The 13205-nt window shown below is 42.1% G+C and overlaps 1 protein-coding gene across 1 annotated transcript in view; it reads right to left on the bottom strand.

Moving 5' to 3' along the window:
- adamts3 (ADAM metallopeptidase with thrombospondin type 1 motif, 3) overlaps nt 1-13205 on the bottom strand; it is an 82867-nt gene that overhangs the window by 46444 nt on the left and 23218 nt on the right. Inside the window, exon 5 of the mRNA XM_083673193.1 lies at nt 557-744. Within this exon, the coding sequence (XP_083529319.1) occupies nt 557-744 (188 nt within the window). The remainder of the gene's footprint in view (nt 1-556; nt 745-13205) is intronic.

Here is a 13205-nt window from a genome sequence, read left to right as displayed (position 1 = left end):
CTGTGTTGTGTTCCAGTAGTCAGTAGTCTTTGATTATTTGAACAGACTGTGTACAGTGTACAAAAACAGTGTACACAAAGGCAATTGAAATGCACAGTAAAGGGCTATAGTGTGAGCATGCAAGTTTGTCCATGCAAGTGTACACATAATGCCAAATATGGCTGCTTGGGAAAATGCCTTCTGACATCCTCTGCTCTGAATAGACGACTCAACAGAAGCTCTGAGAGACAATATACAGCACCCGGCAAAATGGTGGCGCATATGGCAAATTACAACACTTCAATCTGTGGGTAATCTCTTAACTCAATGAGAAGCTTATGAGTATTCAATCAAATACGAATGAAGTGCAAAAAGTATCAAATTGAAAAATGAAAAACAATATGTGGTACTGGCAAATGTAATGTGTCGCTGAGATGAATTCTGTGGTAAAAAAAAAAAACTAACCAAAAGATGTGGGGACTGTTCACAAACAGAAATGTTGAGGCCTAACTGTAGGCATAGACAGAGATTGAGGAGTGCTAGTAATGGTGGGAGGAGAGGTGTGGAACAGACTTACTATGTTCATGAGGGTTAGCAGGTAGTTCTGCACATGCTCCTTGCCGTGGAAGCGCACTACAGAGTCGTCCACTCCCAAGAGCACTTCTATGTTGTAGTCGTCATCCCCGGCGTGGCGGCGCCTCCGGACCGTCTGGTTGACCTGCTTTGCCACATTTTCCAATACTCCAGGGATGTCCAGCTCTGGTTCTGTGAGAAAACCAATGGGACAAGGGTGACACAATAAGCTTGCGGCCAACTAACTTTTAAAAGTGGTATGAGTGAGTAGCTTGTGCCAAGCTGTACCATGAGTTGATACCATGCTTCCACCAGAAAACAGAAGTAGCTGTCATTAATTGTATATATAACAAATCTGCTATTATGATTTGGGGTAACAGTTATTTCAATTTCCCGGATGATGAGGGTTGGATTTAACTGGACAACCTCTGCTAAATATGCTGCTGTGGTGAATGAGGGGATTAGCTGACATCTGAGCTTGAATACTACCACCTGTGCCATTAGGATCTACACCTCTAGGCAGAGGTCAATAGCTATAAATCTAGAATGTTTTACTGCTATAACATTGCCATTAAAGCTTAACAAAAATACAGGTCTGTAATATAATATTGATGGCCATAACGCATTGTGATATAATTATTACATAATCATAATTCCCTTCAAAAAGGTTTTCCAACTGTGTTGGAAAATACAGGAATCTACAGTAGTAATTACTTATTTTGGTAGCAATGTCATGCTGAGTTTGTCATCATTGAGGGAAGAGATCTGAGAGTCTTCAAAAGAGATATCTCCCTGAGTTCAAGATAACATTTCACAGATCTGACATAGCATAATCCAATTCACCACAAAATGTTCATTAAGATAGAGAACTCTGCTGTGAAATGTTGATGAAGATAGTGAACCCTGCTGTGAAATGTTCATGAACTCTGCTGTGAAATCACCAAACCGTCCCAATTTAACATCTTATTTGAGTGGAACTGACCCTCCTGGGCCGTGTCAAAAGCAGAACCTACTCCCTTCGCATTTTTCATGTTCCAGTGACGCTAACGCCTACAGACACTGGCACTGATTGACTGTGCGGACGGCTAAAATAAATAGGGAGAAATGGCCACCACCTCAGCCGTGCCCCGGGCCCTACAGTGTGGGGATTGTGGAGCGCATTCCTCCTCTCCTCCGCTCTCGTCATGACACAGGCATTCTTGTGCAGCGCCCCGGCTCCCCCAAGAGTAAACAGGCTCTCTGAGGTCCCTTACTTCAAACGCACAGGGCTTCCCCTCAAGACTCCTTAAGACTCCCAGTGTGTCCCGGGGCGGGCGGCCAGGCCCAGCCCGGCCCGCTGCGGCTCCACAAGCCCACTCCCCTGGGGCCATCCGCGCGGCAGTGGCGAAGGTATAGCCCTCACGTGGCACGGTAGTGGTGGTGGGGGTGGTTTAGCACCGCCGCCACGGCTAAAAATGACATGGGGTAGGCGACAGGCACCTTCACATTCATCTCCAGTGGAAATCTACTGTGCCAGTATGCTGATTTTAATCTCCTCCTCCTCTACCTCCTTCCCCCCACCCTAACCCATTCCCCATGAGAGCAGATGTATGGTCAAAGTGCTAAATAAACATGCTGGAATGTAATGTAATGATTTTAGGCGAGTGCCAAAAAAAGACATTCATTCATGAAAAATAAGCTGTTACTGTGTGTGTGTGTGTGTGTGTGTGTGTGTGTGTGTGTGTGTGTGTGTGTGTGTGTGTGTGTGTGTGTGTGTGTGTGTGTGTGTGTGTGTGTGTTGGTGTCGGTGTCGGTGTCGGTGTGTGTGTGTTCCTCTCTAGTCAATATCATACTTCTTTTCCACACTGTGCATTAATCTGAAGACAAGCTTTCTCCCAACATGCTCTGCTCAAGTACTGCATTAAGGAGTCGGAACTGTGCACTGCAGGGTAGGAATACTCAATTTAAATAGAAATGTGATTTCTCCTTTATTATCCTGTCCGTAGAATGCAATACATTACCATGACTGTAAGTGCATACACCTCTCTAAATTACCACATAGACATCACATTGTTTGCTATTACTGTTAAATGAGCCATTGTACACATTTTTCACTTTTTCAAAGTGATACTGCACACAGCAAACGGCCTTCTTTCTTACTTAGTAGCAAGGGGCATTAAACAACATGGACTATTGTTTCAATGCATATGTGATAACCTACATGCACCTTCTGTTTGACAACATTTCACACCAGCCTTAAATTAATCTTATTTTCTTATTGTGTCAGCTTGACATAACAAGGTGCTGTGAACTGCATTTGATTTGGCACTTTGCAATCTATTTTGTGTAGTGCAAAGGGCTTTCTCAGCCCTTTGGCACATAAGAATTCGGGTTAATCAAATTGGCTTTGATGACTGAGAGTGCCCCCTCACCCCCCGACTGAGTTAAATGAGCAACAGCGGCAGCGACCTAATCACAAACAGCAAAATCCGAGAGGAGAAAAGATGCTGTACCAGGCACTTCACATTGCTTTGCCCAGGAAATTCTTTCCACGTTGGGGGGGGGGGCTTTGTGTAGACGGGCGGCTGGTCTTGTAAAGGAGTGTGTGAGCTATATGCTGACGCTGACCACCTGATGCTTCTGGGAGACTGTACTGTAGGTACCAGACAGCCAGGCAGGCACAGATGGGGGTTTATGGCCTGTAATCTAGGTCGACGGGCTCGATTTAATCAAACCCGCACTGCAGTATTTTACACACAGTAGCCATTTTTCCCCATGTTCAAATAAAATCGTAGACTGGTTTTGACTGCTGTAAAAGTAAAATCCTACCAGTACTACATAGATGGACTCCCCTCACAGGTAAAAGTGTTTTGATTTCACAGTAAGAAGGGAGTGTGTGCATGGCCGGTAGTTGGCTAGTAAGCAAAGACACTGCGTAAACATTGGCAGGACTTCTGCAACTCACTGTCATACTGTGTGGAGAGTAACACAACATATAGTGATGGGAGACACTGGAAAATGTGACATAACATACATTACCTACTTCTACTACATCTCAACAGAATGTGGACTTAGTGTGCCACCCTTTAAAAGGTGTGACAGTGGCTACCACATGATTTGGAAATTGGTTGTGTAACTTTGGGATGAGCTTTATGTTGATATCATGAGCATTACGACTCAAAACTTCAAAATCTTGTCATGCGTACACGCAAATGACAACAGAATACAGAATCAAGATTCCACATTCCATGCCATCAGTCAGTGACAAGTGGAAAAGTTTCCTGATTTTTTGTGACACCTACTGTATATTTTCCATTCATGTGGGTTTGAGGCATATATGGTATAGTAGTTAGATTTACAGATAGATTTAACTGTGTCACAATTTGGCGGGCCGGGCCATGACAACAGCCTCTAATCTTGTACTGTCCTCTTTCTGCTTATCTGTCCAAGGGCCTGAGTCTACTCCGCCCTATATCCTGGTCCTTAAATTGCAACATTTGTCCATGTAAAAAGTGCTATACAAATACATTTGATTGATTGATTGATTGACAACTAAAGACATGGGATCTGGACTTATCAAAAACTATTCTTGAGATCTGAAAACATCTGACAAACTTTGATTTTGGAAAGAATAATCACTTTCAAGACCTATCTACAAATCTCCTTAATAACTGCAATGCTCCTGGCGCTTTGTTTCCACGTTGTATAACCACTGACTACAAACTCAAACTCAAACATCTAGAAGGAGTGTTTTTTTGTGGAAGGAACACTAACTGATTAATAACAATATGATTACAATCGCTCAGTACATCAAGAGAAATCCCTATGACATGTCAGTGGGGGTCCATTGAAGTTATTACACCATTAATAGATCTGATCTAAATCAAAAGGAAAATGTAAAAACAAATCGCAAAACTATGAATTATTAAGCAACTTCCCATGTTTTCATCATATAACCTAATGTTCATTTGTCATGTATCTTTTGAAGAACCAAACCCTTCTGATTGTGTTTGACAGAGAGATTTGAAATCCTATTAAAGGTAGATAAGTAATAACATTATCGTGCATAACAGAACAACTTCTTGCTTATAACAACAACAACAACATCATTCATCCAGTATTTGCCAAGGCTTCCATTATTGGCACTTATTATCTTCCAAGTAGCCATGACTCAAGGAAAGCAGTATGTTTGCAAAAGCCAATCAGGGCAGTCATGAGTTAAGACAAGAATGAATGCTACAACATAATAAGATTCTGGTGGGCTAACAGCCTCTTTCTCCTTAGGAATTGGTTGGGGTTAGGGTTAGGGTGAAGGTTAGGGTTAGGTTGAAGGTTAGGGTTAGGTTGAAGGTTAGGGTTAGGGTGAAGGTTAGGGTTAGGGTTAGGGTTAGGGTGAAGGTTAGGGTTAGGTTGAAGGTTAGGGTTAGGTTGAAGGTTACTGTATGATTAGAATTGGTTGAAGGTTAGGGTTAGGGTGAAGGTTAGGGTTAGGTTGAAGGTTACTGTATGATTAGAATTGGTTGGGGTTAGGGTTAGGGTGAAGGTTAGGGTTAGGTTGAAGGTTACTGTATGATTAGAATTGGTTGGGGTTAGGGTTAGGGTGAAGGTTAGGGTTAGGTTGAAGGTTACTGTATGATTAGAATTGGTTGGGGTTAGGGTTAGGGTGAAGGTTAGGGTTAGGTTGAAGGTTACTGTATGATTAGAATTGGTTGGGGTTAGGGTTAGGGTGAAGGTTAGGGTTAGGTTGAAGGTTACTGTATGATTAGAATTGGTTGGGGTTAGGGTTAGGGTGAAGGTTAGGGTTAGGTTGAAGGTTACTGTATGATTAGAATTGGTTGGGGTTAGGGTTAGGGTGAAGGTTAGGGTTAGGTTGAAGGTTACTGTATGATTAGAATTGGTTGGGGTTAGGGTTAGGGTGAAGGTTAGGGTTAGGTTGAAGGTTACTGTATGATTAGAATTGGTTGGGGTTAGGGTTAGGGTGAAGGTTAGGGTTAGGTTGAAGGTTACTGTATGATTAGAATTGGTTGGGGTTAGGGTTAGGGTGAAGGTTAGGGTTAGGGTGAAGGTTACTGTATGATTAGAATTGCTTGGGGTTAGGGTTAGATTGAAGGTTACTGTATGATTAGAATTGGTTGGGGTTAGGGTGAAGATTACTGTATGATTAGAATTGGTTGCGGTTAGGGTTAGGGTGAAGGTTACTGTATGATTAGGGAAAGTGGTTAAAAAGGGCAATCAAGTTGTGGCCGTGAATCAAGGCCTGTGTTGTTGTTTCTGTCTGTAAGAAGAAAGTTGCCCAGCTGTGTATCATAATGTCATATCCTTGAGTCTACCTTAAGTAGTTAGTTGGACTATTACACCATCTTTTGTGAATCTGCACTACATAAAGTCCAGGGTAACTGAAAGAAAAAAACGATTCTCTTCCTCCTAAAAAAGTACACAAACAAAAAGCCTATTCCATAGTTCTCTCCCCAATCCCTTTTAGCAAACGTTGCCTTGAAAGCAGTTGATTTGACAAACGACTTGCGAGTCCCTCTAAAGTCAAGCATCATCATCATTTCACGCTCCGAGGATCAGAGGGGCAACAAATCAAATGAGTCACTGCCAAAGTTATTGGCATGCTGTCATGAACATCGAGTAATGGATGTCATTGAGAGTCATACAGCATGCAGCGGTGAGAAGGCTAACTGTGGCTGGCTTGTCCGCGACAGCTCACTTGCAGATTTATGTAGAGTGGCCTACATCCCCTTATCTGTGACATCTGTTGCTTGTGCTGCTCACATCTGCCAAGTCAAGCTTATAATGACTATGAAGTCGGCTTTATGGCAGATGGTCGGAAAATATTGTAGGTTCATAGGTTAATGAAGTGCCCAGATGGGCCAAAATGGCCTGTTCTTGACTTGAAATGTTTGTTAGTACTTTATTTGGCCAAAGCATATACACCAAAACAGGTAGAGTCAGCAAGATGACATCGTCATACAGTACATAACGACTCTCTGCTGCTAACTTTTCTACCATGCAGCAAATGCTTCTTGTAAAAATGTTAATGAGTTGCACGTTTTGATGACTGTTGAAAAAACAAATCTACAGTAAACATATTGTCCCCCACGAATGATGTACAGTAGTGCCCCTCCTTGCGTGAACAATTATCTCCCTTGGGCCAATCGAGGGGGGTATTTAATTGTGTAAGTGCAGGATCTCTATGGCAAGACGCATCATTCACCCAAGTTTCGTCAAAATTGTCCCAGTGGTGTCTAAGATGTCGCATGTGACATACGAACAGACAGACATACGATCCACAGTTCCCTCCCCGATTTAATCGTGGGGGACAACCATGCTGAAAAAACATACAAACAGGCTGGTGGGGATCAATTTAAGGGTAATAAGATTCAGCAGGCAGCATATGAGCACATAAAGTGGGCCTGCACATGCCAGGCAATTACTAACCCTGCAATATTGATAAGCTCTGTCAGTGCCGGTGGAAAGCTGGAGGGAGTAGCCTTTGATAACCATAGGCAAGAATTTGCACATTTGACTGAAATGGCAATCTGCATAAATCTTCTATAAGACTTTTCTGGGGGGCTGTACTCATTTACAGTGTCTACAGTATACTCATCCAAATCCCTCCTGTAAATTAACTAATTACACACAGAGCAAAAGCACTCAACGTGATATATGAAAGCATTCGCTTTCCATTCAAAGAGAATACACCACAAGCTTCCGATTCTTTAGGGGACAATGCATTTATTAGATTCAAATAGGCGACTAATTTGCTTTGAATGGCAAAACAGTGTGTGAGTGTTCCTGACAAGACTATCATCATGTGTAGACGTTTGAGCAGGTTACACACTCAAGTCCCTTTTCACACCCTCTGGTCAGCTCTCAACAATGGCGTTGGAATGGAATTGGATTGGGTTAGTGTATTTATTACAATAGAGAGAAAAGACAACAGACCAATCAAGAATTAGAAAATTATCTTATTTCTTTGGTGCATAATGAAAATATTTTATATATTTGTACATGTATTTATTTCATATTTCAAATTATACCACATCTTTGTTAAATACTCGGTCAGCCTGTTAGGCAAGCAAAGTCAATCTCTCATAGCGGGATTACAACGGTAGCCACATACCATATAGCCATAACCTAGTAATAGCCTCTTCACTGTTGCAAATCAATTTGCCCAACAATTGATGAGGAGCTCAGCATCCACATGTCAAAGTAACAGAGCAAACCAGGCGTAAAAGTTTGAACTTGGCATCAGCGAGAAAAGACCTGAAGCTGTCATGAATTAACGATGTGCCGCCTTTAATGTCCATAGGTGCTCCTTGCCCTCTCCTCAAGCAGAAATATAGTGACAGTTCACCCTTTTGGTCAGCAAGATTTCTCCTCTGAATATATAATATACTAGTTTTGGACTAGTACTCAGGCAGAGATACATAGTCACTATCTGTGCAGTGCGACGCATGCAAGGTTGGTGAAAGGCCTCCGCCCCCCTCTTCCTGGATTCGACCTGGTCTGTATGTTGACCATGACCTGCCTGAACAGTCCTGAGGGGTTGACGGGTCATCAAGGATACATTTCCTCTCCTTCTCCAACGGTTTACTTTTGTCAAGCCAGAGTACTGAGCCAGAGCCTCAGTACTAGTCGAGTGGTCAGCAAGGAGGCGGAGCTCCATCAATTTCTCGTGCTCGACCGTAGCCCCTAGGAACAGGAATCACACCTCTCCTTTGACAACACTGCCAAGTAGACAGAGAGGAGGGCTATGGAGCTGATGGAGCATGTTGCCTAGGCAGCGGCTCTGCAAACCATGTCGTAGGTGGCAGCATTGAAGTTCTCAAGCTTCAGGGTGGCCATGGTGGAGGAGGAGGAACTTGTTCCCTTGACTTGCACTGTTTGATAAGCTATTGCCAAAAGTGGCTAGACAATATTTCTTGTTTAAGATCAGTGTCAATTTTAGGTTGAAACAACGTGATCGGATGTCTGATCGTTTTTTCATTTGCATGTTGGTAGACCAAATATGATGATAACGCTGTCACATCTGCCAACTAGGCTACAGCACAACCAAAACCACCAGACATAAATCTAGCTATATGTATAGGTGATCTCTGATACTGCACCAGCGGTCAAACAGATCTCAAATTGCACATATTAACCACTAGATAAATTGCCTAAGAATATACTGTCTAGTTGGCAATGAACACTGGTAAATCAATAACTAATCCCACACTATAGGAGACAACTAGCAACACAAGCAAAGAGATGTGTTTCTATAACAATAGATGCTTAACAAGAATAGATTGATGCTACAGCATTTGGGATTTTTTTTAGATTACCATGCCTTAATCCGTGGTGGTCAATGTGCTTTTTTACTGTATGTACTCCACTAAACGTAAATGTATCCATGCATGTCTTTGAGGTGGTTTGCATTTATCAGAAAACTGAAAAAAAACTAGCCCCACTTCTCTCCTGAATGTGGCCTTGCACCCTCAGACACAGCATGATTTCAGCATGGTTGTTAAATTACCACCGTAATGTTGATCTACTGTGTCACACAGGCTTCCGGTGTACAAAGGAAGTAGTTGTTCTACCCAGCAGTCTAGAACGTTACGAACATTCTAATCTCTCCTATCACCACACACCTCGTTGTTGATTATCCCTTACAACTAATGAGAATATCTAGGTAATAGCCACTGGAGGTTCCCTCTTAAAAGTGACTAGTGGGCAATTTTAGAGATCCAAAAATCAGTAACCTCATTTTTTATCATTGGTATCTATCACCTATTAAGGACAGCCTCTTAATTTTGCTGACTGATAATGGCTGAGAGGCAAAAAGGACAAAATAGGAGACTTTTAATGAGAGGAAGTGAGGTGTGCCATTGATGGTACCACCTTAGGGTGACATTGCACTAAAACCCTCTGTCACATGTTGCTTCAAATATGACATATGACGAAAACTTTATTAGGAACACTATACTAATACTGGGTAGGGCCTCCCTTTGCTCTCAAAACAGCCTCAATTCTTTGTGGCACTGATTCCACAAGGTGTTGGAAACATTCCTTTGAGATTCTGGTCCATGATGACATGATTGCATCACGAAAATCCTGCTGAATTTTCAAGTGCACTTTCAAGCTGTGAATCTCCCGTTCTACCAAGAAAACATTCCCCACACCATTACACCATCTCCACCAAGACAAGGTGTACAGGTGTTCCTAATAAAGTGTTAGGTGAGAGTATAGCAAATAGACAGTCATAACAGTTTATGTCAGTGTCTTTGACAACTGGAACGACACAGTAGTATGAGCCATTCTGTGGGTAAGCTGGACTGTAAGCAGCACTATGCCTGACCAATTTGATTCATGATGACAGTGTCAAGTCAGTTATCATAAGATGACAACAGCAGTCAGACTAATTATGACACACTTTGTCATGTGATATTGTGTAGACCCAGAGCCTTCTACTCAATTCACAACTTCTGAGAAGGATCTGTGTAGAATTGATGGTGGTAGTTTCAAATGAAGTGTTATCAAACAATTCCACACACAAGGAAATGTTAACATTCAATCACTGTGGATCTAAGAGATATGGTCTGGTTGCATGGATGACAGAAATATAAATCAAGAGGAGGTCAGGTGGGAAGCACAGCCTGAGGGCTATTTCACAATGCACATCCTGGCAGTGGGCAATAGGGAGAACTTTGATGAACACCTTATAAACTGCTGTAATTATATTTCGATAGCAATCAACTACACAGCTACAGTGACTCACCATAACAGGTTAGAAGGCTACAAAAGGCCATGACGGTTAGACTTACAGATGACTTGGAAATGGATATTGATATATAAGGGCTTCATGAATATTAACAAGAATCATTGGGGAGATGACCATTAAGGGAAAAACATCAATGAATACAGAATGTACTGTTTGTTCTTTATTCAGGCATTGAGGCAGACCACAGCTGCGATGGAGGTGTGAACTTATTAACCACTGGTCCACTGTATAAAAGGTTCTCAAGGGTCTCAGCTCACATGGAATGCGTCACCACTGTCCAACGTGTTTATTGTGGGAGTGCACCAAAGGTTGAACCATTTGGCACAGGCTGCTGATAATTAATTGTATTTGTTACAATCATTGTCGGTCATTTAAAACTATCAATGGGAAATGTTCAAAGAAACATTTCTACAAGCTCCATTCATCACCCATTAAACCAGGGGGCTGCAGCACATCCAGCACCCCTACTTCCCATGGGTATGCTTATAACCTACATGACACTGAAAAGGTTCTGCACATATTCAATGTCTGACATAATTTTATCAAGTGTCCATGAAGACATGATTTGTTCTAACTGAAGGCATATCCAAGGACATAATTTCATATTACTCCAACCAGACCATCATTTGTCCTTTTTTCAAATTGAAACAACTCATAGGCTACTCATCACATAATTCATCCAGGCTGCCATTATGGTTAATTCAGAATAAATAAATATGTATTACAATAATACAAATTCAAATATAAAATTAGTATCAGCTCACAAATGGGGCTAGTGGAGATGCAGATATTTTGCTCAACGATTCTTCCTGGTGGCTGTTTTGCCCAGGTGAAATACAGTACCTCAGATAAAGCATGTGAAAAAGGCCAGTAGACTCACTACTGCTGTCATGGTACTCCTGCGCTAATACTGTAGTGAAGGCCACAATGCAAGTGAATTGTGGGGATCCTTTAAAAAAGGGTAATACCTGCAAAGGCCAGCTCACATTCATCGGACCCTCTGCATATATTTTTCTTCAAAGCCCAACCTAGTTTTGGGGAAAGAGAAAATATGCCATGGCAGTGACATCATCGCCAGAGCCAAGAATTCAAGGCATTTCGCTCAGTGTGTTAAGCTGGCAGACCGTGTGCGGACTGGGGAAGAAGAAAGGCATTGTGGGATGGTAATAAAGCACTTCCTGTTTGAGGGCCCCAGATGACATAGTGATGGGGTGATTCATTGTAGTGAGGACAAAATGCACTGGAGCATTTTTGATACAGAATATCATTAAACACTTCAAGGTCTTTTCCACACTCCAGTCACTTGGCGAAGACCGCAGTACATAATTATCACCAGGTTCAGAAATGGAAAGAATTCATCACACGCCATGGCTATTGCAGTTCCTTTCTTCACCAGGCAATGTGGAAAATGCCTTCTTATTCTGGTATTTCATCACATAATACAGAAATCAACAAGATACTCACTTTGTATAGCTCCCATAAAAACACAGACAGGTACTTAATCATTGCAGATCGTAAATTAATAGTCGATTTTTGAAAAGCCACTAACTGCAGATTTTGTATACATAGGATACAGGACTGCTTGATCTCACAAATCACAATATATATCAATATAGCTGCTAACACAAAGAACATACTGTAATACGCTGTAATACTTGTTTTATTAGTCTTTGAAACAGAGATTTGGAGCGAAACAGGAGTTTGGTATTCTGTGGAGGCACTGTAGCCTGTTCTAATGACTGAAACCCAGGGAGATATCTACAGTAATGTATTCCACAAACACAACACCAGTTAATCAGTGCAGCCAAGAAGGAGGGGAGAATGCCCCATGCTTTTAACCTCTCTACTTCACGCGCTCCCGTTACTTCAGTTCAGCATTGCAATTAAAATAGTCTTGATACTCGGCCTACTATGGCCTTCTTCGGTCATCAACTGTAGAAGTCTTCCTTGGCCTACCAGCCTGTTTGCGATTGCTGAGCTCACAAGTGCTTTCTTTCTTTTTTCATGATGTTACAAACAGTTGATTTAGGTCAATCTAAGGTTTTGGCTATGTTTCTGATAGATTTTTCTGATATTTCAGCCTCATAATGGCTTCCTTGACGTCTCTTTGGTCCTCATGTTGACAGACACCAATAGCAGACTCCAAAGGCAAATCCAAAGCCTAGCTCTCTTATGCCTGCACAAATTATGTGAGAAAACACACCTGACTAACCAGAAACACCTGTCAATTTTCAGACAGAATGCTTCCTCTTTCCAATTCTTATGGAGGGCACTGTAGATCATATAATGAGATGCTCACTCTATATCGGATGTGTGATATGTGCTGTTTCAGGGAGTGACACAGCAAACAGTGTTGTACTCTTAGGTGGACAATCTAGTGATTTGATATTCCACTCTTACTCTCAGAATTCCAAGCTTCCAACATATTTCTGACAGCATTCACTGGTGGCAGGGCATCCCAGTGTCACAGCAACATACGCATGCATCGATCAGCAAATGTTCAGGCTAAATTCATATGACACTTGGTCCATTGGTTACCTACATTGCCTATACATGTGGGGGGATCGCCTACTCCTATACTAATCTTTTTCTCCTCTTTCTCCCCTTTCTTTCCAAAGAAAAAATATGAGATATGAGAATAGGAGCTTTCAAAGCTCCTCATCCAAAATTGGTCTGGCTCTGGCTACACAATGCGGGGATCATCCAAATGTACGCCCCCCCATTTCCTAGATAATATTACTCATCGTTTGGGGCTCACATGTGATGGGGCTCTCTTGTCATTTACAGAGACAGAAAGTCAGTCAGGCAGGCAGACAGACTGATTACAGTTGAGACTGACAGCTGAAAGGGTGAGAAATATGGAGAGAGGGAGATAGTGGGGGGTTAGGGTTAGGGGCGTGGGGGT

This window comes from Argentina silus (assembly GCF_951799395.1).
Source record: "Argentina silus genome assembly, chromosome: 7".
In the NCBI taxonomy this organism is placed as follows: Eukaryota; Metazoa; Chordata; class Actinopteri; order Argentiniformes; family Argentinidae; genus Argentina; species Argentina silus.
This window is presented reverse-complemented; position numbering and strand designations above follow the sequence as displayed.